Source organism: Protomyctophum bolini (assembly GCF_963924005.1).
Source record: "Protomyctophum bolini genome assembly, chromosome: 2".
NCBI lineage: Eukaryota > Metazoa > Chordata > Actinopteri > Myctophiformes > Myctophidae > Protomyctophum > Protomyctophum bolini.
Genome location: NC_137863.1, coordinates 33,825,390 through 33,851,808, shown reverse-complemented (window position 1 = coordinate 33,851,808; position 26,419 = coordinate 33,825,390). Strand labels below are relative to the sequence as shown.

The 26,419-nt window shown below is 43.2% G+C and overlaps 1 protein-coding gene across 3 annotated transcripts in view; it reads right to left on the bottom strand.

The window, feature by feature from the left end:
- Positions 1–475: 475 nt before the first annotated feature.
- The window catches only part of itga7 (integrin, alpha 7), a 58,314-nt gene continuing 32,370 nt past the window's right edge, over positions 476–26,419 (bottom strand). Inside the window, exons 6-26 of one of the 3 annotated variants that reach the window (XR_013965622.1) lie at positions 24,233–24,440; positions 23,646–23,842; positions 22,853–22,941; positions 22,083–22,210; positions 21,702–21,797; positions 21,529–21,590; positions 19,963–20,132; positions 19,306–19,458; positions 18,198–18,313; positions 17,266–17,494; positions 16,054–16,128; positions 14,539–14,618; positions 13,940–14,017; positions 12,481–12,583; positions 10,937–11,197; positions 10,480–10,608; positions 9,819–9,932; positions 8,070–8,168; positions 7,443–7,568; positions 6,352–6,577; positions 3,727–3,864 (exon numbers count right to left, since the gene is read on the bottom strand). Coding sequence is in view for 2 of the 3 variants with exons in the window: in XM_080787314.1 (XP_080643440.1) it covers positions 3,709–3,864; positions 7,443–7,568; positions 8,070–8,168; positions 9,819–9,932; positions 10,480–10,608; positions 10,937–11,197; positions 12,481–12,583; positions 13,940–14,017; positions 14,539–14,618; positions 16,054–16,128; positions 17,266–17,494; positions 18,198–18,313; positions 19,306–19,458; positions 19,963–20,132; positions 21,529–21,590; positions 21,702–21,797; positions 22,083–22,210; positions 22,853–22,941; positions 23,646–23,842; positions 24,233–24,440 (2,669 nt within the window). In the remaining variant the exon portion in view is untranslated. Of the gene's footprint in view, positions 3,865–6,351; positions 6,578–7,442; positions 7,569–8,069; positions 8,169–9,818; positions 9,933–10,479; positions 10,609–10,936; positions 11,198–12,480; positions 12,584–13,939; positions 14,018–14,538; positions 14,619–16,053; positions 16,129–17,265; positions 17,495–18,197; positions 18,314–19,305; positions 19,459–19,962; positions 20,133–21,528; positions 21,591–21,701; positions 21,798–22,082; positions 22,211–22,852; positions 22,942–23,645; positions 23,843–24,232; positions 24,441–26,419 lie in introns of all 3 variants that reach the window. The other 2 variants (XM_080787314.1, XM_080787315.1) reach the window with 2 other exon arrangements.

The window sequence follows — 26,419 nt, the reverse complement described above, 5'->3', positions numbered from 1 at the left end:
ATTACCATTTCCGCAATTTCCTCAATTTCCATTTCCGCAATTTCCATTTCCACCATTTCCGCAATTTCCGCAATTACCATTTCCGCAATTTCCACAATTTCCACAATTTCCATTTCCACCATTTCCGCAATTTCCGCAATTACAATTTCCGCAATTTCCATTTCCGCAATTTCCGCAATTTCCATTTCCATTTCCAACTATTAATGGCAGCTGGGTTTCATCATTCAAATAAAATAGAATTCTGTCCGTTTAGCTATAAAATTATGTCAGGGAATAGGGATACACAGTATATGTCTTTCATTTGCATTGCATCTCCCCCCCCCCCCCCCAAGCTTTTATTTTCGTTCGAGTAATAGTACAACTCTAATAGTATTACTTATAATAATGTAATTAAAGATAACTTCATTCAGATTTATTTATTTGTGGTGAATATGATTGCATTTTGTATCCAGAAATCATGACAAGAGCTGTAGTGTCACCCAAAAGTGCTTTTTGTGCAAAAGTAATGCTTTTAATGGATTCAGAGTCATGAAAAACCCCTAGTTGGCATGAGTCTTCTGTATCAAACAGTTATGTTAGATTACAGTGATACTTTTACACATCAGATGTTCCATTAGTTTTTGTTTATAACATGTCAGAGTAGTTTGACGTCTTTGTTCAGTACTAGATCAGATAATAGCCAGAATAGAAGGTTGGCACCACCATCTTGTGGATCTTATAGTGAACTGCAGGTTTTACATAACATCACACGTCTATCAGTGTACTGTCAATCACTTTGTCGTCCTGAGTCCTGACTCGTCCATGATGATCCTGGAACAAATTATTTTCAACATGCCATTAACACATTTATCCTAATGGTTTTAAAATTTCTCCATTTATTTTTATTTACAGTGTTAAAACAGTGCAGCCAATCCAAAAAATAAATAAAACATTGAATCACAGACACAAAAAAAGGAAGGGAGAAGGGGGGGGGGTTATCAGAACAGCAATATGAGCTTCATGCAGCTAATAGTTAGGTAAAGTTAGCTCAAGTTGTGGCAAATCTGCAAAAGAAATGCTTACCACTAGCTTTCTTCACAGATGTGTTCATAAAGGTGTCTACAATCACATCCCTTGGGAAACGTTGTGACAGCTGCTGAAAGTTGGGGCATGTGACATGTCAAACTAGGGGGGTTTCATGATGCTCAATCCATTCCAAGCATGAGTTTTGCACGAAAATACTCCTTGGGCTAAATTCGTGCGCAAATGTGCTGACCTCATCACATTTGTGATGACGACTATCGGCATTTTTAGACAAAGGCGTGTTTTTAGTGCAAAACTAATCTTTGCAATGGATTCAGAATCTTGAAAACCCCCTATTTTGACATGTCACATGCTACTTAAAGTATAATGAAATTTGAATTTGAATTCTTTGCCTTATATTGGTTGATAATGGTACCCCAACTTTCAGCAGCTGTCACAAAGTTTCCCAAGGGAGTTGGGTTGGAACTAATTTATATGTGAGTGTAGACACCTTCATGAACACATCTGTGAAGAAAGCTAGTGGTAAGCTTTTCTTTTGCAGATTTTCCACAACTTAAGCTAACTTTACCTAACTATAATACAAGATTGTCCAGCAATACCTAAACAACAAGCCGACCCTTCATATCATGCTTTAACAGATCTAAAGCAATGCGACAGTGTGATTCCAGCCCGAGGGATCACATTTCTCTCCACAGAATCTTCTCTCGCATTGCTTGAATCTTGGTGAAATCCTTATTATTCCATCGAGTGACCATCCGATCCCAACTAATGTAGCATATACTTTTTCTTTTTTTTGCTATTTAACTAGAACAAATGATGCCAGTTTTAACATAAGGCACTTGTATACAGTTAGGCCTATAGGCTACATTAGAGTATCGACACAACAGTAATGTACAAAGTTATCCTGGCCAGTTGAAATAATGTTGCCGCCGCTGGGGCCGTGCTGCACACAGATTAGTCCAATCCACTTTACAGCTTGAAAACTATTTGTACAAATAGAAAGGAAGGAAAAGTAAATTAAAAGGGGCTATTGGTGCTGCTGTCCAATGAAAGCATTATAACTTGGTTCATTAATTCAAATAGTTATATGTTTGCACTGAACAAGTACACAATGACCCTTCAGAGTAATTCACAGAAAACCCACTGTATAGTTTACAAACAGTAGTCCCTAAACTGCCTCCCCCTGGCCAGCCGGGGCGCCTGATGTAGGGGAAAGGAACTGGTCGGAATAACATGTTCCTTCCGCGCTATACGTCCGGCCGGGGAAACTCTCCCGTCAGGTGAAAAGAAGCAGCTTGGACCCCCCTCCCCCCCCAGGTTGGCAGAGGAAGTGTAGCGCCCAGGATTACATTAGATAATCGACAATGGTGAAAAAATGAGTTACAAAATTGTGGGATAAAACATAAAAAAAGGTTCCAAACAGTAAGCCTAGTGATTTGGACATTTGTTTTTCTTTGTCTTTTTCCCCGTCCACCTTTGAGTTACATGTGTGTGGGTTTAATCTGAAAACAGCACTAACGTCACGGCGGCAGTACAGTATCTGTTAGGCTATATGGTTCTCCTGTTCTTATTCAAGTTCACTCAGGCAGTGGATAGAGGATATGCGCGTGACATCATCATCAAACACGGAAATTAAGTGGGAACGCAACTGAGTGGCAAAAATCTACTTGCTGGCCGTGACAGCCCAAAACATCCAAACAAAAAAGTCTTATGCGATTGCATTAAACATTAAACGATGCTAAAATCACTTTGCCACTCACGTTGCACTCGATTTGCCATTCACTTTATGCATGCGCATACCCTCCATTGTTGGCATACAGCACATCCCACTCACGTCTTGAAGTGGAACGTGGAGGGAGAAAAAGGGGGAAATAAAAAAAGAAAAACCACATCCTCTTTGAGATGACATTCCATGTCCTTAAATGGGTGTTTGTGGTAGGTGCATGACCAGGTCAACTTATCGTTATAACTTTGACAGCATATCAGAGAGCCCAGATGAAAAGACATTAGTTAATAACCTCTAAGATTATCTGATATTTTATATCACCACTTCCTAATGTTAACCAGCTCTATGTAAAAGGAAATCCCCAAACATTATCAACAAAAGAAAAAAAAAAGTATGTATTCTTTTTGTTTTGCCCATCTCAGTCTTACAGTAGTTAAGGCAAGAAGCCCTTCATGGCTTCTTGTTCAAGGGGATCAACATGCTCCTGTGTGTGTGTGTGTGCACGCGTGTGTGTGTGTGTGTGCGCGTATGCATGCGTGAGTGCGTGAGGTGCGAGCTTTTGTTTGTGTGCGCTTCTGTTGTCCTCTGGTGTGTCTGTCATTATTGATGCCAGTCGTTGAGGTCCATTTGAGCATCAGTGCTCCATTTGCGGGCTATAAAACATTATCGAGCAGCTATAGCTAGACTGGGAAGTATTGACGTCGTCGAAGCGCCGGCATTTACTGTAAAACACCAACGCAGATGCACAGTACAAATATAGACCATCCGATAGATCCAGTCGACGTGTACCGCGGCACCGACACACACAAGTTACTGACGCATCACGACGTGCACCCGCATTTAAGGGTGTCATCAGTTCTAGGTGCACCTTTTTTTCCAGCCAGTTAATTGTGCTGCAAAGGGAGATAGTGACATAGTGTTTTTAAATTGATTGACTCAGTGGGGGGGGTCCGAGCATTCTAAGAGGTCCCGTCGCTCCAGTGCGTGGCCCACTCCTTTTTATGGACCACTCCTGACTTCTCGGTCTGGAACTGTGGCCGGTCCTCACGAGGAATCTTCACCGCGTGGTACTGAGGCACTTTCTCTTGGTACTGGCGCCGCCGGAAAAAGCCACACTGTTGTTGCGTGGAAAGGAAGAAAAGAAAGACAAAAAGAAGAGAAGAGAATCACTGAGTGCAACAGCTTAATTTCCATTAAATGTTGCTGAGCCAGAGGCAAGGTGATCATTCAGTAACACACGAATAAAACCCAAACAGAACATCCACATGCGTTGTCATTTTAATAAATTCAGCTTCGGTCCAGAAGTGTATACTCGCGTGCTAAACGTGCTAAAACACCCATTAGGAGAAAACAAAACACACACTATTAACGTGGACAAAAACTTGAGACCTTTTGACAAGTTCATTCTGCCATCATTATGACAAGAGCCAGTTTGGTGTGAGACTTGCACACTGCACAGACTGAAAACACACAGAAAGGAGGGGGGGGAAGTGAATTAAGCAATATTACACTCGAGGGGGTGGTTTAATGTCATTAATGCACGCCTGCGATTCTGCAGCAACACAGAAGTGCATTAATGACGTTAAACCACCCCCTCAAGTGTAATATTGCAATTATACAACAGTTACCCTTAAAACTAAGAAAATCGCTGAAAAAACTTTTTTTTAATGCAGCTGAATTATTTGTTTTGATTAGCCATTCCATGATGCTGGTTTGAAGCACAGCTAGAAGAAGGCTGTTTCAATGGTAAACGGCTCATAGAGGAATTGCCAGAATGAACCAGTGTCAAGTCACGGGAGACACTCTTTGGCGGAGCCTGGGAGTCGATGGTTGCTGAGGGGGCGCTGGTTTTACAGGTTAGGGTCATGGTTAGGTTTAACCATAGTTTCACTGAGGTTAGGGTTAGTTTTCTGGTTGAATTAAGGACTTCAGTGTTTTGTACCATACAATTGTATGTATAAGTACAGAACAAAGAATGTTTGCTTTCGCCATCTTTGTTGAAGAAGATTCTGGGCAATTATGTTTTAGTTCCTTTTATGCCAGTGTTAATTTTTAGTTGGCTAACACTGGACTAAAGCTAAATAGTTTAAGTAGCCTTGGTAGGCCTAAAGTTCAATTGCGTTCAACTGGTCTCACTTCCTTCCTGGACTACGTGTTGTCTCCGTAAGGGTCGGAGCACACTTCAGATTCCATGCGGACAGAAGAAGCTGTGTTTTGTGTAATTTCCGAGTTTTTAGACAGCTGGTGGCAAGGAAGCTCTGAGAAGGGAGGGAAGTGGTCACGTGACTGGGCTGCGCCATGACACTTTCATGGACACTTTCATGGGAGTCAAACTCACACAGGAAGTGCAATGAATACATGGCAGTGAATGGAGCCGACTGGACCAGCTCATAACAAACATTATTCATGAACAATTGAGACCTTTTGTAAAGTAATCACTTCTGGAAAATAACAGAAGACATATCACAGGTTGTTTTCTAATCACTTACTTTTCGATGTGCACAGAGTGCACTGTATATAATTTTATCCGAGGATCTAAACAGCAGCAGGTATCGTTTCTGGCTCCGAAGTATCGCAATATTTGGCTGCCAGACAGGAAACGGTGGGAAGTCTCGCAATACTTGGTGCGTTCAGAAATGTACTTTATGGTATCTTTTTATAGAGATACCATACCTCTATAAAAATTAAACAGTGTACACATCGAATAACAACACAGCAGACAATAATGTGTTACATGTCTTATTGTTATTTTCCAGAAGTGATTACTTTACAAAAGGTCTCAATTGTTCATAAATAATGTTTGTTCATGAGCTGGTCACTGAGCTCTCATCCAGTGCATTCTGCCAAACTTCCGGGTAGTTTGGCTCCCATGAAAGTGTCCATGGAAGTGTCATGGCGCAGCCCAGTCACGTGACCACTTCACTTCCTTCTCAGAGCTTCCTTGGCTGGTGGATGGAAATGAAGCTCCAGTGGGAGCCAGATTCCCGGAAAAGCTTGCCCCAGTGTCATTCTGCCGCGTGGGTGGAGCTTCATTTCCATACACCAGCTGTCTAAAAACCCGGAAATGACACAAAACACAGCTTCCTTTGGCCGCGCATGGGAGTTCAAGTGTGCCCAGGCTGTGTGACAGCCCTCTCCCTCTCCACAAGGTGGGGAGAGTGCAGCAAAGCATTATGGTAATTGTAGTAATCGACATTTAAAAATTTATTTTATTCTGAAAAACCTCATGTTTCTATATCAGTGGTTCACAATACTGTATTTCATGTCAAGGACCCCAAAAATTATATATAATATGCCGCCGACCCCCATCTGAAAATATGTTGTTCCAGGGACCTCCCGGAAGCAAAGCTTTGAGTTAAAAATGAAACTCTGAAAGAATATATATTCAAAGATTTGAGGCACAATTTCACAATATTTAAAAAACAGCAGACCTACAAGTTCAAAGCTTGTGGTTCTGCTATTTTTCAATAGCTAAAGTATTACGCTTAAAACACCAAAAGGGGTTCCCGCCTAAAATGGGTTAATCACCAACACACGTCAGGCACGTCAGGGCGAGGGTGAGGCTGGTATGCTGTGGGTATAGGCGGGGTGAGGATGTTTACCGCTTGGGGGGGGAGAGGGTTGGAGGGGAGAGCAGGCAGGCCAGAGTACAGGGTTTGTTTTGGTGGGTGGTGGTCCGGGAGGGAGGGAGAGAGGGAGGGAGGGGTGGTTGAGACCCTATAGCTCTGACACCTGCTTCTCCGCCTCCGAAGGCTGCACCCCGAGGTGGGCGCGGTAGTATTCTGTGTCATAGTGGCGGCGAGGCTCAGTGCGCTTGAAGAACCCACACTAGGATGATCCATCCCAGATGGCCACGGAGAGGTGAGGTGAACGGGAAGGGAAGAGTACAGGAGGAAAGATGGGTGGGTGGAGTGATGGGTGGGTGGGTGGAGTGATGGGTGGAGTGATGGGTGGGTGGGTGGATGGGTGGAGTGATGGGTGGGTGGAGTGATGGGTGGAGTGATGGGTGGGTGGAGTGATGGGTGGAGTGATGGGTGGGTGGATGGATGGGTGGAGTGATGGGTGGGTGGATGGATGGATGGATGGATGGATGGACAGACGGACGGACGGACGGGAATTATTGATGGAGCAATGGAGGAGGGAAAGTAGGAAGGTCGGAATATCGGGTCCCCAGATGAAGTTGAGAAGGAGAAATACAGAGAGAGGAAGGAAAAATATATGAATACTAAATAGTAAATTCAAGGAAATGAGACAGAGAAGACGTACATGAATACAAGCAAAAGGGAGAAACAAACCAGAGTGAGCTGGAAAATATAAACCGTTTAAATGACAGAAGAGGAATCAAGGAGAAATAATTGTCCTATCAAAGAGTGCTGAAATGGCCTGGGGGAAATGACAGGAAAGGAAAGGAAGGACGTGCACACATACAGGTCCATCTCAATGAATTAGAATATTTTGTAAAAGTTCATTTTCTTCCGTAATATAATTCAACCTAAAACATCAACCTTGGTTGAAAAAAGCTAAAGTTGTCCTTTAACTGTCCTCTCTGCACTTTAGGGGGGGGGGGGGGTTCTCATTATCTTTAAAGATAAAAAAAATAATCATTGTTGCAGAATACACATCAGAAGTCACCTTCACTGAAGTCTTTACAGATTACGTGTGCACGCCGTGTGTGTGTGTGTGTGTGTGTTACCTTCCACAGTGCTGCGACCAGCAGGGTCAGGAGCAGGATTCCTAGCAGCACAGCGATGAGAATGACCCACCAGGGGATCTGGTACTGGTCAGCCAGTCCTGGCTCTGGGTAGATCATCACCGAAACCTGGTGGGATGAGGGAAACAACACTGGTGGCTTGAGCAATTGCACTAACCTAATGGTCGGAATAGGGCCAATATCACTCGCACGCAAGCCTCCACGCCACGGTCGTAACTGACCAGGGTTGTCACACTCACACACATAGCGCGCAGTCGCGAGCACGTGCACACGCACAAGCCTGCATATCATTTGGATGCAGCACAATCCCCGGGTATGGACTATAATTGAAGATTAATTCATGAATGGTGCATCAACAAAACATAGTCAGTATACCAGTGTTGTTTTTGCCAGTTTTTCTCCTCTGGTGAAAAGGTCCACTAGTCCCTTCCTAACATTTTAGTCTAGTTTTTCTTTGTTAATGAAATTGTCAATATATTATAGTCTTAGTCTTATAGTCATTACACCTTAGTTTTCATTCAGTTTCCATTTAGTTTTCGTCAGTGAAAACTAGGTAGTCGACGAACATTTTTCGTCACAGTTGACAAATCAACACTGCATGGTCAGTACCTGCGACGCAGCGTCCTTGAGGATCAGATGTTTGACGGTGGACTTGACGGTGATGTTGGCTCTGACAATCAGCTCCAGAGCACTGACGGCTGGAAACTCCTGGAAGAGGCAGACAGAGATAAAGAAACCATACAACATACATACACCAGTGTTGTTTTTGGCAGCAAATTTTGATTGTAGATTTAGTCATAGACAGTCTCTTGAATAGTTTTCATTTAGTTTCAGTCACATTTTAGTCACCTGGAATGTTTTAGTGTTAGTCTAGTTTTAGTCGACTAAATCTAGAGTTGATTTAGTCGAACAAAATGTATTTGGGCGCGCCTTGGTGCCGTCGTAATGACTTGCTGAAAATAGCTGATCTACAAGCTCACGCTGCGACGCGTTGTGAGCTTGTAGATCGGCTATTTTCAGCATGCAACTAATTGTCTAGTTCTTATTTGTTGACGAAATTGTCAATATATTTAGTCTTAGTTTTAGTCGTCATAGCTTAGTTTTCATTTAAGTGGAAAAATGTAGTCGACAAACATTTTTTGTCAGTCGACGAAAACAACACTGACATACACCCATTATGCAATAAGGGTAGTCTAGTCCCTGCATTGTTGTGTTGCATAGGCAGCGGTCACTATTCCATTTAATGCTTCCTTCCCTCAGTTACATTCCTTAATTTCTCCTCTAGGTGTCACCTTGGCTTCAGTTTATGAGTTGAGTGTTCTTCTGGTCATATAAGCAGCATGTCGTGAGTGTAAATGAGGTTTGATGAGGTCAGATCGACATATGGAATGTCATGCAGAACCTCTAAGGGTGATAGTGGGGACATTCTCTTCAGTGTACACTGTACAGGGTTTGATGAGGGCCCAGGTAGGGCCGCGGGCCTTCATTTTCAAGCCTGTCGAGAACTCTAGTTTTCGCCGGCTGCCGGGCGCAGCTACACTAATAACTTTGGGGCGGGCCCGTTCAGAGTTTGAAATTTGAATGGACAGGTATAAGTCAAATGGGTTTGAGGTCAGATGTAGAGTTGCTGGCCGATATTGATGACACCAGGGATCTCCATATATGGGCTTAACTGTGACAGCAGGTGGCATTTACTATGACATCAGGGTCTCCACATCTTTATCCCTGATGATGTCACTTGATGTCACGAGACCTGGGCACCATATATGGGGGCCCAGGTCGGGGTGAACAACAAACGAACCAACAAATTGACGAAGAATGCACGATTCCATAGCAAATGCAACCTGCAGTCGCAATTAAATACGTATACATTCTCTCAAAGAAGATGGGATGTTATTGCAAGGTAAACCATTTCAAACCAGTTTCTCTCCTGAATTGAAATAAAATGGATTACAGTAGATATTCTAATTTCCCTTTTGGTGTTTTAAACATTATGTTCTACTTTAGCTATTGAAAAATAGCAGATCTACAAGCTCATAGCGCGGCACTGGTAGGTCTACTATTTTTTTTAAATCGTGAAAATGTGGTGCAAATCTTTGAATATATATTCTTTCAGCGCGAACGTTTTGAAAGTTTTGCTTCTGGGGGGTCCCTGGAACAACATATTTTTTAGATGGGGGTCGGCAGCCAATTACATATATTTTTGGGGCTCCTTGACATGAAATAGTTTGAGAACCACTGATATAGAAACATGAGTTTCCCAGAAAACTGATTTAGTAGACATTTGTAGAATCATCCTCAGGTCTCAACTAAATGGGTTAATTAGAATGGACAGACAGCCGTGTAATCATCTCTCACCTCAATGAAGGTGCTGTTCCACAGCCTGGCGTGGATGTTGAGGACAGCCTTGCCAGAGAAGCTCTGCAGGGGACACTGGATGAGGACACAGCGAGCTGACCCCAACAGACAGTCCTGGTAGGAGACACAAAACACAGGATGAGGACACAGCGAGCTGACCCCAAGAGACAGTCTCTTCTTTCCATGGCGGTCCTGTGTATTCAATTCATCACAGACTTGAGAGAGACTTGATCCTCATTTATTTGCTTCCTCATCTCTCATTATTTTGTGCACATGGGCTGGGACTCAGATTCCCCCCCCCCCCCCCCTCTCTCTCTCTCTCTTTGTGTCTCAGGGAGCGCACAGGGAGCATAATGGAGTCATCAAATGGGGTGAGTCATCATTTTGGGGGGCATCAAACTATCCCTTTAAAAACAGGGTTGGTGCAACTTGTGTGCCGATGGATGGCGCAAGTGAACATTTGATGTAATAACCTCATCCTCATTGCGTCTTGTCTTGGTTTTAATGATGTTCGTGGTCTTACCAGTGTGAGAGACTTGTCTTGGTTTTAATGATGTTCGTGGTCTTACCAGTGTGAGAGACTTGTCTTGGTTTTAATGATGTCCGTGGTCTTACCAGTGTGAGAGACTTGTCTTGGTTTTAATGATGTCCGTGGTCTTACCAGTGTGAGAGACTTGCGTCTCTCTGAAGCAGCGACCGATGGCGTGGTTCTTCTTCCCGCGCTGCCTTTGGTGATGACCTGACTGGCTGGCTCCTCCTCCTCAGGGTGGGAACGGCCCTTCCTGCCCGCCTGGTGGGGGGACACACAAGAGCCATTTTTTTAATAGACATCAGAACAGTGATTCTCAAACGTTTTTTATTTCAAGTAGCCCCGTGCTTACTTTGCATTTAGGACGTTATACTTCGGCTATTTGAAAATAGAAGATCTTACAATCTAATTTTTTGTGTTTGTCAAATTGTCATCAAAGGTATATTTTGATGCCAATACTTTTGTACTTTTTTACCCATTTGAATACAGGACTTGTAATTTGTAACAGCGTATATTTTACATTGTGTTATTACTGGTATTTTACTGGTAATACAACATCTCAGTCAGTACTTCTTCCAGCAGCACTCACCCTGAGATGTCCTGCTTGCGGCGGCTCTGTGGCTGAACTCTCTGTGGTGGGACTGGGAGGCCGTTGTGTTTTTGCTCCATCGGCGATGGAGTTGGGATGCAGTTTGAGGGGATCGATGGCGTCCGCCGGCGAGCACCGTGTGCCGTTCATCTCCACGCTGGCGGGGTACAGGAGCCACTTCCCATTGGCCAGCTCGTAAGGCCACATGATGTTCAGGAAGGCGTCACCGAGTGCCTTGTCTTCTTTGCCCATGTTGGCCACCTGAAAGAACGAATGCATTCTACTTTAAAGGAGCATTCCATGCTAGAAGGCTTTCTTACCTTTATTTGAGGTTGTTACGTCCCACCAAAGAGGTCCAGGTGTTATTTTGTGCAAAAGTGCATTATTGGCTATTTCCCCTAATATAAGCCCTCAATGGGGGTTTTTATGCTAATTTGCTTATTTCTATCAAAATAAGTAGTAAAGTGTGCCGCTTGGGATACTATTTACATTATGAAGATAGGATGTATACAAAAAAAATATTAGCACAACAACCCAATGCCCCATTCAATTCAATGCAATTCAATTCATTGAGGGCTTATATTAGGGGAAATAGCCAATAATGTGCTTTTGCACAAAATAACAACTGGACCTCTTTGGTGGGGACGTAACAACTACAAATAAAGGTAAGAAAGCCTGGCTTCTAGCATGACATTCTCCTTTATTGATTCTCCTTGCTGTGACACTATTTTGAAATGGAGCTAATAGTGTGAGCTAATCAATGGAAAAGGGGCAAGGCAACGAAAACCTATGTGTAGAGCAGGCAATACCAAATGGCTTTACATAAACCTCTAGAACCATGACGAAATGAAAAAGAAACGCATTATGAAAGAACATTTGGGAATTGGCATAACAAAGAGGAAAAATTAAAGTATAAAATTAAAGTAAACTAAATATGGAGGAAAAAAGAGGGACATTATTGGCAATAAATAAAAAACAAAGTGAAATTTTAATACAACATAAAACTGTATGCAAGAATAAAAACATATGAATAATAAAGAATAATTAGAAAAAAATACAGAAAGAAAGTTGTAGTGGAGCGTAAAAAATGAATCAAAAGCCTCAGTATGATGGAAGCAGCCAACAGCATTTATTTAAAATAACAGTTGTATAGCAGACCTGCTGTTTTCCGGTATGTTCCACATATCTGGGGCATAAAAACTGAACGATAAAGATAAAGGTAAAAATCAAATGTACAAAAATATTTTAAAAATATTTTCAAATGGATATGGATATGAACAATCAACTACTTTGGCGCTGTATGTACATGTTTTGTGATAATAATCAAAATCTACAAAGTACCTAGTAACTAAAGTTTTCAAATATTTGTACTGAATTAAAAGCAAACAATATTTCCCTCTGAGATTAAGTGGAATAGAAATAACAGTACTGGAAATTGGAAATACTCCAGTAAAGCAAAAGTGCATAAAAATGTTACGCAAAAGTACAATACTTGAGTAAATGTAATTAGTTACTTTCCACCACTGCACACACTTGTCCCTTACCGTGAACTCAAAATCCACAGGGCTACCAATTTCATCCAGACCCCTCATGCCGCTCTCTCCCCTCACAGCCCCGCTGAAGAACAGCTGGTGAGGTATGGCCACTCTGTGAGACACACAAAGTAAGATCAAGGGTGATTGATTGATTGAAAATTGTATTAACAGTTTGTAGTGTAAGCACAATTCGAAAGCACAGTCTGCCAAGAGGATTGAAATACCTTGATTAACTTTTTTCTATTTTTCCGTGGCCAGGTTGGAATTGCAGCCACAGTGGTTTTGTAGGAGGGATTCACATTCTGGCAGACACTTAATCCATGACAATAGAGTTTGTGCAAAATAACCAAGGACTAATGCAGTGTTTCTAAGGGCACCGATGGACTATATTGCTTAAAGGGCCACTTCACCCCTTTTCAACCAGATCATATTTGAATGATGTTTGGGAGTCAAGAAACACTTCCGTGGTTTTTATGTGGGTAATTTGTGTTTTTAGATATTTCAGTAGGCTATTTGAAAGTGTCCATGGGCTCCATGATGTCATGGACACAGGGCCCACTTCCTTCCTGGACTATAATCCCCATAATGCTTTGGTCCACTGCTCCTCCTTGTGGTCACACTTCACTGCTACTATCCAAAAAAGGCCCAGAAATATCTTCTTTACAAAAGGTTGTGTGACTGTAAAGGCAGAGTAGTTCTGGAGTAGTTCCAACGGATTGTGTGCCCCTGGTTTTTCTCTAGTGGGACTGATTAAGGGTAGCTACTGGGATGTAAGTCGGGACTTGATCACTCCCGGCTGGGTCACCTGAGTGAGGGGTATGATGTTGAGAGACCCGAAACCCTGTTGACCTCAAGATACATGACTGAGGATACGTCCCAGGTGCATCCATGCGATGTTTTTTAGTTATATATACTGTACATTGTTGTATGACGACAATAGTGAAAATAGCCGATCTACAACCTTGAATTGTGTTCACGTGAGCTTGTAGATCTTGTAGATATCTTTAGAAAATATTTAAAAATAAATAAATAAAAATGTTCACCTAACATGCCAAAAATAGCGATCCCACCAGAATCCCCCAGGAGTATATACAGTATAGGGCAGTTTTGTTTTCGTCGCCCAATACTAACTTTTTTCACTGACAAAAACAATCTCACAACGCGTCGCAGCGTGACGTTGTGAGATTGTAGATCTGCTATTTTCAGCATGCAACCAAGTGTAAAATGACTTATAGTGGATCTCTTGTCCACTAGTCCCTTCCTAACATTTGAGTCTAGTTTGTATCTGTTGACGAAATTGTCAACATTTAGTCTTAGTTTTAGTCATCATAACTTAGTTTTCATTCAGTTTCCATGTAGTTTTCCTCAGTGAAAAAAGGTAGTCGACGAACATTTTTCGTCTTAGTTTTAGTCGACGAAATCAACACTGGTCACTACTGGTGTCAATGAGAGCACTGACTGCACTTACGCGATGACAGACAGGGGGAGCTCTATCACCACCTTAGCGTAGGCTGTGACTGGGGCCAGGTCAGACTGCTCGCTGATACTGAGAACACAAAGATGAAATATTAATATCACTCAGCAGGGGAGGGCTTTGATTGGGACTGTGTTATCCAGTCACATATTATAAACGTAATGATAATCATCATCATAATAATACACCTTTTAGACCCATTTAACCCATTTAGACCTAATGACGATTCTACAAATGCCTTCTAAATGCTGACAGTTTTCTTGAAAAACCCTATGTTTCTGTGTCAGTCGTTCTCATACATTTTCATGTCAAGGACCCCCAAAAATGTATGTAATTGGCCACCGACCCCCATCTGAAAATATGTTGTTCTATAGGGACCTCCCAGAAGCAAGGATTTGAGTTACTACGTTTATTTCCAATGGAAATATCCCCCAAAAATGGGGGACCTCGTATTATAATCGGGGACTAGAGACAATTTGACATTCAATGTTGTTTTTCCAATGAGTCTTGAAAAATGGGGGGTCGTCTTATAATCAGATTCGTCTTATATTTGGGTATTTAAGATGTCAAAGAAATAAAAAATGTAAACTCACGTTGCCAATAGCAGATCCATGCTCAGCTCGGTGGTTTCTATAGTGATATAATCTGTGCTCAGCAGGATGTAGAACTGCAGCTGAAGGACAAACACAACACAGACGTTAATAATAATAATAATAATGATGATAAAAAAATGCTGGGACAATGCTCTACACGTCCCAAACTCTTCTCCCTTCTGGCTCCAAAACTTTGGAATGCACTTCCCATTACAATCAGAACTGCAGCTTCACTCCCAATCTTCCGCCGTAGTCTGAAAACCCACCTCTTCAGACTCCATCATGGCCCGTAGCACTTACCCAGTTACCCTAGCTCCGACGATCTTACAGGTATGCAAACGCTCAACTTATGTAAATTTGATAGCATTTTATGTACACTTAGATAGCATTTTATGTAGACATAGCACAATATAGTAGGCCTATAGGCATAGTTTAATTATATAGATATTCCACTGTTACGTTCTTAGTTTACGTATTTTGATTGATTGATTGAAGTATTTATTAACAGTTTGCAGAATTACAGTACATTTCAAGCACAACTCAATACACAAAACTGTCAAATGTGAGTGGACGACCAATAAAGCATTACACTTGTTTACAAGAGGGTCCACCTTGTTCAATTCTGCAAACATGAACAAGTTGCTGTCACAAGCTGATGTCATGTCGTTTACATATATTAGGAACAGTAAAGGCCCTAGTATGCTTCCTTGTGGAACGCCACAGCTCACTGGGAGGGGGGGGACGGGGGGACGGACAGTGTTCCGTCCATCTCCACCATCTGTTCTCTCCCCTCCAGGTAGGATTGCATCCAGCTCACTGATGTGCTATCAAAATCAATTGCTTTTAGCTTGTTAACCAGTATGGAGTGGTTCACGGTGTCAAAAGCCTTTTGGAGGACCAGCTTGACCATGCCGCAGTATTTGCCAGCATCCACCACGTGTTTGATGTGGTCGCTCAAATAGAGGAGGCATGCGTCAGTGGAGTGGGATGTTCTGAAGCCGGATTGTAATTCGTACATAATTTTTTTGGTGGCAAGATACTTTTCTACCTGTTTTTTCTATCACTTTCCAGGATGGAGCTAAGAATAGAAATAGGGCGGTAGTTGCCAGGGTCTAATTGGCTCCCTTTCTTGTGCAGGGGGGTTACTTTGGGCAGTTTAAAATCTTGGGGGACCCGTCCCTGTTTGATGGAGAGGTTTAATGTGTGGGTAATGATTGGAGCTATAGAGATGGCAGATACTCTGAGTATGATTCATGATAACTACTTTTTTATGTATGTAATGTATTTCCATGTTTTTTGTTCTTGCTTAATGTGAGTCGCTCTGGATTAATCGTCTGCTAAATGCTTAAATTGTAATTGTATAATAGTACAACATTAATGACCAGAATGACCACATTTTACAGTGGAACCACTTATTATTATTATTATTATTACATAGTAGTCATATGCTGTACAGGGTACAGTATGTGTATTTTTTACAACAGAAGCCTTTGAATTGGATTTAAGGCGGTTTACCACAGCGTCTCTCTTGAAAGGGTTTCCCAGATCACATTCAACATCCCAGCTGGCATTGGATTTGAGTTGACACACCTGTGTTGACAGTGACAGAGACATACAATTAAAAAACAAAGAAACAAACACAGTTAAACCCTTTTTGGGTGGGAACCCCTTTTGGTGTTTTAAGCATTATGTTATGCTTTAGCTGTTGAAAAATAGCAGATCTACAAGGTCATACCGCTGCACCGAGTGCCGCGCTATGACATTTTTGAAAAATCGTGAAAATGGCGCAAATCTTTGAATATATTATATTCTTTCAGAGCGAACAGTTTTTACTCAAATCTTTGCTTCTGGGGGGGTCCCTGGAACAACATATTTTCAGATATATTTTTGGGGGTCTTTGACATGAAAATGTTTGAGAACGACTGACTGGGTTTTTTCAAGACATTTTTTAAGAATCGTCCTCAGGTCTATTAAAGCATCTATTTGCAACTCTGGCAGGGTACAAAATCTAAATGTGTACACTGTCGTGTCGAGAGTTAGGCTGCAATCTGGGATAGTGTATTGATTTGGAAAAATATAGATTTGGCACCTTTCCCCCACAAATCAGTGGCTTAAAGGTCAATGATCTGATGCAAATGTCATGGGTTATGGGGATTTCTATACAACCATGGCAAATGAAACATACAGTACTACACAGCTTTTAGGTAGCTTTTTACACAACGACTTGACATCATCATACAAAGACCGTTATCTTTACGGTGAAATTGGTGACCTGGTGAAATATGTGACAATCGTGTACTCATTCACGTAATAACATCAGTGTCTGAATGTAAATCGTTGCAGTTTGTTCATTAGCAGAGTTCAACGTATCGGTATTCAGGCCACGTATTTAAAGACCTCCATGTAAGTTGTGTGAGGTCCACAAGATGGTCACACATTTTGTGAGGTCACCAATTTCACCATAACACCCGCCATGCTGGAGTGGATCGAGTGTGAGTGACCGAGTGGCCCAAAATGTGTGGTAATGGCGGACGGAAAAAAAGGACGAAGAAAGGCGCAACAATTGGGAAAGGAGTTGTGGGAGAAAATATAAAAACAAAGAGTTGTATTTTCTTTTCTTTTTTGTGAGACATGCATGTGATGTCATGCTCATACTCTTTGAATAGAGTTTATTTAAAACATGAAAAAAGAAGAAAGGCGCAACGGTTTCCTCAGTGCTTTACATACCCTAGTATACGGCTGATTGTGATTATACACGGCTGATACCTGGGTCAGGTCCCGGGTGGTGGAGTAGGCCAGCGACGGCGGGAGGGACACGAGCAGCTGGGCGGCGTGCGCGTCGTCCCCGTCCTCCTGGGGCAGGCGGGGGTCCGACGGGAGGTTGGACACGCTGATCTCCAGGGCCACCCTCCCCCGCTGGTCAGACTTGGAGAACACCTGCACGCCCTCCTCATCTCTGGGGGGGGGGGGGGGGAGGGTGAGAGAGTGAGAGAGAGAGTGAGAGTGAGAGTGAGAGAGAGAGAAAGAGAGAGAGAGAGAGAGCAATGTTGGTTTTTGGGCGGCACGTTTTGATTTTAGTTTTAGTCATCATAGTCTCTTCAATAGTTTTCATTTAGTTTCAGTCACATTAACACACCCGGAATGTCTTAGTGTTAGTCTAGTTTTAGTCGACTAAATGTCATGAGATTTTAGTCGACTAAATCTACAGTTGATTTAGTCAAAGAAAATGTATTTTGGCGGGGCCTTGATGCCACTTATCTAGTACTTATCTAGTTTCACTGTCGCACTGCGACGCATTGAGAGCTTGTAGATCTGCTATTTTCAGCATGCAACCAAGTGTAAAATGGCTTATCCTGGATCTCTATCTCCCACTAGTAGTCCCTTCCTAACATTTTAGTCTAGTTTTTATTTGTTGACAAAATAAATTTTAGTCTAGTTTGTATTTGTTGACGAAATTGTCAATAGATTTAGTCTTAGATTTAGTCATCATAGCTTTGTTTTAATTTAGTTTCCATTTAGTTTTCGTCAGTGAAAAAAGGCAGCCAGATGCCCATATACTCCTGACCACCTGGCAAAGACATACATAGGTTTCCAGGGAAACTTTTTTTTTTCTTTGCAGCCTCTAACCTAGGTTTGCACTGGGTGGGGTTGGTACTAACTTTGGCAGAGGGGTGAAGAGTTCAGAGGTGTCGTCTCTGGTTCCGAACTGGTAGCTGAGCTTCAGGTTGCTCTGGCAGACCCTGTCTTCTCCACATCCCTGCTTCAGGAAATTCACCTGCAAAGCACAACACTTCAACTAAACATGTTTCCATGTACGAGTGCAAATGTATCATATTGTCGTTACATAGTTCTAATCCTGTTGAGGATAATCTGCAGTAGCCCTGCTGTGGTAACAAGGTCATTTTTACACAACGAGTTGACATCATCATACAAATATAACCTGTTTTTAAGAAAGCAGTTTGGGCGCTATAGTCCCTGACCTGGAAACAAGTCCTCGGGATCAAAAGAATAATTCACTAATATATATGTTTTTTGTCGCATTCCTAAGCCAATAATTTGATGACTGGCTGACAAACTACAAAATAAGTGATTATTATTTATATTCTAAATGGTAAATGGTGCATTTATATAGCACCTTTATCCAGGGATTACAGAGATTGTGCATTACATTCCCCCATTCACACACACATTCACACACTGATGCCGGAGGAAACCATGCAAGGCACCAACCTGCACATCGGGAGCAATTAGGGGTTCAGAGTCTTGCTCAAGGACACTTGACACTAACTCTGGGGGAGCCCGGGTTCGAACTGGGAACCTCGCGGTTGCCATCCGGTCACTCTACCCCTGAGCCACTGGCACCCACACCTGTTCCTTCAATGTCTTACTATACGACATGATGTTTACATTTCTGACTAATAAAGCCTTTCAATTAGAGATGTCCCGATACTGTATCGGTATCGGCCCTTTTTGGTCATATCAGGTCATATCAGTATCGGTGAATATGCCAGTCTAACCACCGAACCTACACAGGGGTAAGGGGTTGACACTATGGCAAGTAAATAAAATGTTGGGGCATGTGGAGTTTGCTTTGGAGTTGCCCAAACGGCAAGTGCACATTTGAGTGAGCAGTCTGCTATTAACAACACAAGATAAAATAAGTAGTTTCATTGTTTTATTATTATAAATATTATTCTCTGGTATAGGTATTCGGTATCAGCTAACACAGAAATTGTGGTATCGGGACATTTTTCAATCAATTCAAACCTCAGTATGCAGCTTGGTAGCAGGTACGATGTTGAGAACAGGGGGCAGCTTCTCCAGCTTCTTGACGCCTCCCGAGTGCCTGCGCGGTGCCACGGGTTTGAGGGAGTGGGTGACCACCAGCGAGATGGGACTCAGCTTGTCTAGAACGTTGTCCTGTATTCAGCAAATATAAAAAAAATACATGGAATTATCACTGGTGGAAAAAGTACTCACATGTTTTACTTACAGTAAGTAAAAGTATCAATACTGCAATGTAGAAGTACTAATTATTTATGTGCCAGCTAGCTTTTAGCATTTATGAAGTTACCAGTGCCACCATCCACGTTCACCCATTTAGGCCTGACGTCGACATTTTTAAAATGTCTTCTAAATCCTGACAGTTTTATGGCTGATAAGGCGCAAAAATAATTAAAAGTACAAAAGTATAGGTATTAAAAAAAGTACTCATTATGCAGAATGCCCCATTTCACAAGTTTTAACAAATAACTGCTCGTGACGGAAGGTTCCGCCAGTTGGAATCCAACCGGCAACTGCTATTGGCACAACGTTCCGTCTGATAAGCTTTATTATTGATAGTTGCTGACCTGCAGCTGGAAGACAGTGCTGGTGCAGGCCTGCAGGCTCTGCCCCTGCAGGCCTGTGTGTTGTGTTGCTAACCTGCAGCTGGAAGATAGCGCTGGTGCAGGCCTGCAGGTTCTGCCCCTGCAGCTCCACCTCCTCAGTCTGCGTGTACTCCGGGTCCAGTGAACTGTGACCCAAGAAGTGAACGCGGTGCGCAAGGCCCAACTTCCTGCGCTCCGTGTCGGCCTCAAAGTGGACCACCAGGGCTGAAGACAGAGAGGGACAGGAGCAGAAGAAGAGACAGAGAGGGACAGGGAGCAGAAGGAGAGACAGAGAGGGACAGGGAGCAGAAGGAGACAGAGAGGGACAGGAGCAGAAGGAGACAGAGAGGGACAGGGAGCAGAAGGAGAGACAGAGAGAGGGACAGGAGCAGAAGAAGAGACAGAGAGGGACAGGGAGCAGAAGGAGAGACAGAGAGGGACAGGGAGCAGAAGGAGACAGAGAGGGACAGGAGCAGAAGGAGACAGAGAGGGACAGGGAGCAGAAGGAGAGACAGAGAGAGGGACAGGGAGCAGAAGGAGAGACAGAGAGCAGAAGGAGACAGAGAGAGGGACAGGGAGCAGAAGGAGAGACAGAGAGGGACAGGGAGCAGAAGGAGACAGAGAGGGACAGGGAGCAGAAGGAGATAGAGAGGGACAGGAGCAGAAGGAGACAGAGAGGGACAGGGAGCAGAAGGAGAGACAGAGAGAGGGATAGGGAGCAGAAGGAGAGACAGAGAGGGACAGGGAGCAGAAGGAGAGACAGAGAGAGGGATAGGGAGCAGAAGGAGAGACAGAGAGGGACAGGGAGCAGAAGGAGACAGAGAGGGACAGGGAGCAGAAGGAGACAGAGAGAGGGACAGGGAGCAGAAGGAGAGACAGAGAGGGACAGGGAGCAGAAGGAGACAGAGAGGGACAGGGAGCAGAAGGAGACAGAGAGGGACAGGAGCAGAAGGAGACAGAGAGGGACAGGGAGCAGAAGGAGACAGAGAGGGACAGGAGCAGAAGGAGACAGAGAGGGACAGGGAGCAGAAGGAGAGACAGAGAGAGGGACAGGGAGCAGAAGGAGAGACAGAGAGGGACAGGGAGCAGAAGGAGACAGAGAGGGACAGGGAGCAGAAGGAGAGACAGAGAGAGGGACAGGGAGCAGAAGGAGAGACAGAGAAAGTTAGGCAGTGCTTCACAAACATTTTCATGTGTTCAAGGAGGGCCCTCATAATTGATTGTGTTTTTGGCCATGCATGGTCCCATATCTGAAAATATAGAAAAGATTTGCGTGAAACGTTTTCAAAATAATATAATATAATTTATTTTATTGCTGCTAAAATACAAGAATGAAAACGCCAACGTGGATCAAGTGGTTATTTCAGATACAATAATATGAACTAATTGTATTGGGTCCCCGGAACCAGAAATGTCAGGTCACACAGGGAGCACTCCAAGAGCCCCGCTAGGGGTCGTAAAACACCTCACATCTTGTGAGGGAATACTAAATGTACAGTTCAGATTTGATTCACCTAGGCATTAGATTACCCCACATAGACTAGGCGTCCCTTTATAAATAGTCATGAGTGATCTACTGAAGGTTGTCCGTGGTGCATAAAAGAGAGGCGTGATGTCTTACTGATGTGAGGCGAGTAGCGCTTCGGTTTGGCCGTGAAGCTGAAGCAGGCGCTGACCTCAACGCTGCAAAAGAAAGCCAAAAGAAAGTGGCATATGCTTGCATTTGTGTAAATGTTCTATCATTTCATTTTCTATTGTCTTATTTTTTTTGTACATGGTACAATGTCTCCTTACCATACTGCATCTCTGCCCTTGCAGTTGCGCTGCTCCAGGTCAATGTTCTCGGGATCAATAGATATGTCTCTGATCAACTGGAGCACAGGACAAGACCTTGGAAACACACGCATGGCTGTTATGGAAAGGCAACAAAAACATGAATGGTAATGGTACAGTATGCTCAGTTTGAACACAAATCTACCATGAAAAAAAATCACCTGCAAGCAAGGATTTTTTTATGAAACAAACACTTTACAGATTGAAAGAGGTTAATTGAAGCTTTTCGTGTCAATAATGCATCTCCACTCTACAAACCGAGGGCAGGACTTGGTCCAAAGGTTGAGGACATTTGAGGCATTTCACACAACTGTGGAATAATAATAAATGTCTCCTCCTCACCTGAATAGAACCACTGAGTCACCCAGTGAACCCACGGCCAGGTCTGGGTAGTGGTTCTTATCGATGTCCAAACCACCGGAGATGGAATAGCCAAAACGCTTGACGTCATAGTTCCGACCATCCAGCACCTGAAGGGTTAACATCATTGTGGTCACTATATCTTTGTCATCTGTTAGACAGGGTCTCAAAGGAATTGATCATATTTTCATTCTTTCTTAGCTTTTATTTTCCCATATCCAATCAGTATTGTTTTTGTCGACTAAGACTATGACGGAAAATGTTCGTCGACTACCGTTTCACACTGAGGAGAACTGAATCATAACGAATTAAAAACTAAGCCATGATGACTGAAACTATGACTAAATAGACAATTTTGTCGACAAATAAAAACTAGACTAAAATGTCAGGGAGGGTGGACAAGAGATCCAGTATAAGACATTTTTACAGTTGGTTGCATGCTGGGAATAGCTGATCTACAAGCTCGTAGCGTTGATCAGCTATTTTCAGCAAGTGTAAAATCAGCCATTACAACGGCAAAAAGGCCCGCCAAAATAATTTTTTGTCGACTAAAACAACTTTAGATTTAGTTGACTAAAATATTATGATATTTAGTCGACTAAAACTAGACAATAAGACATTCCTGGTGACTAAAATGTGACAAAAAACTAGGAAAACAGGAAAGACAGGAAAACTATTCAAAAGACTATGACTAAAACTAAAATCAAAATTTGCTGCCAAAAACAACACTGTATCCAAATGGTACAACTCACCTGTGCAGGCTTCGTTTCAATGCCAAAATCGGAACCTCTGTAGATGAAGACTTTACCGTCTCCGTCAAACGGTGCTCCCACAGCAATATCTGAACAGATATGACATAATTAGATATAGATAATATCACATATGTCATGGTTTGTTATTTTATAAACAGAGAATTTATATAACTAGAAATGCACTCTGTCGAGTGCATACTTGCTTGTTGCACACTAGTAGGCCATAAATGGCCAACTAGTGCGCAAGCAGAGCGCGCAAGTACTTTCGACTGCTGTACAGAGACTTTTATAGTTAGATTATTATTTTTATTTATTTTTATTCATAAGGGAACAGTGTTGTTTTCGTCGACTAAAACTATGACGAAAAATGTTCGTCGACTACCTTTTTCCACTGATGAAAACTAAACGGAAACTAAATGAAGACTAAGCTATGATTACTAAAACTAAGACTAAATATACTCAAATTTCGTCAACAAATAAAAACTAGACTAAAATGTTAGGATGGGACAAGAGATCCAGTATAAGTCAAGACGCGTTGTGAGCTTGCAGATTGGCTATTTTCAGCAAGTGTAAAATCTGTCATTACGACGGCATCAAGGCCCGCCAAAATTTCAGTCGACTAAATCAACTGTAGATTTCAGTCGACTAAACACTAAAACATTACAGGTGGCTAAAATGTGACTAAAACTAAATGAAAGCTATTCAAGAGACTATGACTTTAAATCTAAAATCAAAATGTGCCGCCAAAAACAACACTGCAACACTGTAAGCCAGGGAATAATATTCCTCTCACCCCCGTAGCCATCTTGGTCCAGATCCCCGATGTTTGCTACCACAATTCCAAACATGGAGTCATAGGTTCCGTTGAGCCTGATGGGCCGGACCTGGTCGGCCCAGTACCCAAAGGGATTCAGGTACACGTACACAGCCCCGCCGATCTCCGCCTTGCGGTCGAAGTAATTCGGGGCTCCAACGATCAGATCTGTCCAGCTGTATGAAGGGGCAGACGGTCACAACAGAAAGGTAGTAGGATAGAATGGAATACAAGAACAATACAAAATTAATTATAATAACCATCGCTATACATTCTCCACAAATATTCTATTTACTTACAGTATAAAAACAATCCATTGCCCTAGCCTAGCCCATTCTGGACGGGAACCCCTTTTGGTGTTACACTTTAGCTATTGAAAAATAGCAGATCTACAAGCTCATAGCGCGACACTGAGTGCCGCGCTATGAACTTGTAGGTCTGCTATTTTTTTTTAATCGTGAAAATGTGGACGCACGCACATTTACTATATGGTTACTATATGGTTACACCCCCAGTCACTACTGATCCTCCATGATGGACGGGGGCATCTCCAACGTCCTCCTCACCCGTCACTGTTGAGGTCGGCGGTGGCCACAGAGTAGCCGAAGGAGGACGCCAGCTCCTCCCCCCACAGGACGAGCTGCGGCACCAGCCGGTACACGTTGTCCTTCCTCAGGAGCACCACCGCCCCGGTGTGGTTGGCCCGCGGCGCCCCCGCCACAAACGTCAGCTCTCGGAGCTTCATGATCCCCATGGCCGAGTCCACGGAGAAGCCTGGAGGAGGAGGCCAGGTGGATGTGAAGGAGGAGGAGGAGGAGGAGGAGGAAGGGGGGAAAGGTCAGGGGGGTTAGTATTGACCATTGGACTCGGAGGATCATCTCTTTCTCCGTGTTGCTGATGCTCATCCTCTTCTTACTAATGAAATGTGTGCCTTAAGTGAGTATTGATTTTGATGTCAAACTCGTGATGTGTGTAAACGTCCTGCGTGTGCTGCTGGGTTTTTTCGCTGGTCTGCTGAGCAAAGGATCGCATGCAGTCAGTCAGTCCCTGGCTTTGAGATGAAGAGGAGAGTCTGTGTTTGTGCGCTGAAGGAGAATTAGATGTATTAAAAGCTACTCGTAATGTCTCAAGAGATTCACGGTTATACCGCATTGTATCTGTAAACACTAGTGGCTGGAGATTAATCAGATTTATGGCCCCTCTCCCTCTCTGTGTGTGCATGTGCATGTGTGCGTGCGTGTGTGGGAATGTGAGGCTGAGCATGTGGCTGCATACTAATCAGGCAGAGTGGCGGGGCAGAGAGCGCAGAGGGAGGAGACCCTGCTTGTGTCACTCAGCGGTGGCTGGTGCTGCTAAACATCATCTCAACAGGCTGTGACATGTAACACTCAAATATCAGAAATATTCCACAACCAAAGAACGAAAGCCAAACATGCATGCGTAATATTATATTCATACTCCCCAACAGGTTGACATGCAGTAGAGTGTAGAGTATAGGAGAGTAGCGACACGCTTTGATCTCGCCGCAAAGCGGGTGTCTCTGGGCTATAGTTCCAAACATTGCTCCTATGGCTGGAACTATCCCATTGAGATAGAATGAGCACTTCCGCATTCCATTGTTACAATGGGTGTCAACGCTAGTGTCGCCACTCTCTTACTGTTATTACTCTGACATGCAGGAGGTGGGGGGGGGGTAAACTATAGGGGCAGAATCAGGGGCAGAGGGGGGCTGTCTGTTAGTCCTGAGTAAACATGCTGCAAAAGGAGGATTTTGTTGGAAGACAAACGGAGACAGACAAACAGTGAGACAGCTCCAGGGTGGCAGGTGTGGAATGCAACAGTCGGCGTATAAAAACAGCTCATGTAAAAAACAAACGGGCGAGCTGCTACGTTTTACACACAGAGCTCGTCCCTTCTGTCCGAGAGGGTGACTGACTGGTGGTGTGGCCTTTTTTTAAACACACACACGCGACCAACCAACAATGCAGTCTCTGTAACACTAAATGTGGAACGGTCGCAAACCTTATCCAGAACAGACAAATTGCTAAAAATCTATGAGATTGCATTGTGATGCTTGTACTGTAGTTTTTTTTTTTTTTTACAATTCTGTCCAAATGCAAACATGTAATGACATGCCCAAGATAGGGACAGTGTTGAAAGTGGCCATGGTTAAATGTGGGCAGCAAGGCAGCCTAAACTGATTGTGATGTTTACACTTTGTCTTTGAGTCTTTGTATTACAACGATAATGATCGGAACAAAACTAAGTGCTGAATAGTGGAGCTCAAATTAAATTTAGCTAGGTTGAAAATCATCCAATGATAGTTTTACAGCATTGTACGTACAGTGCATGACTTGAGTGGAGCTCGGCTTAGAGCGCCAAGATGCAATGTCTGCTCGGATTGTATAGATCTAAACCAAGGGGATTACTTCACCAACAGTAATGGTTATAAAAGCTGGCATCTATAGCATCCTGTGAAGGAAGTGTTCAAAATGAAATACCTCCACGTTAGAACACCTCTGTGTCTGGGGGTTTTAGTAAGCGTGCATACATACGGTCAGTAGTAACAGCATGTGTGAGACTTCATTCCGTTAGGATTTATGGAGGACATGCGAGTTATAATTGACGACCATTGGTCATGTGGGAATTGCTGCCGTGGGGGGGGGGGGGGGGGAGGCGACGGTTCTTTATGAGGAGTGTAAGGTAAGTGGGATTGGTATAGCATGAATAGAGAGTAGGCCCACACATGACAG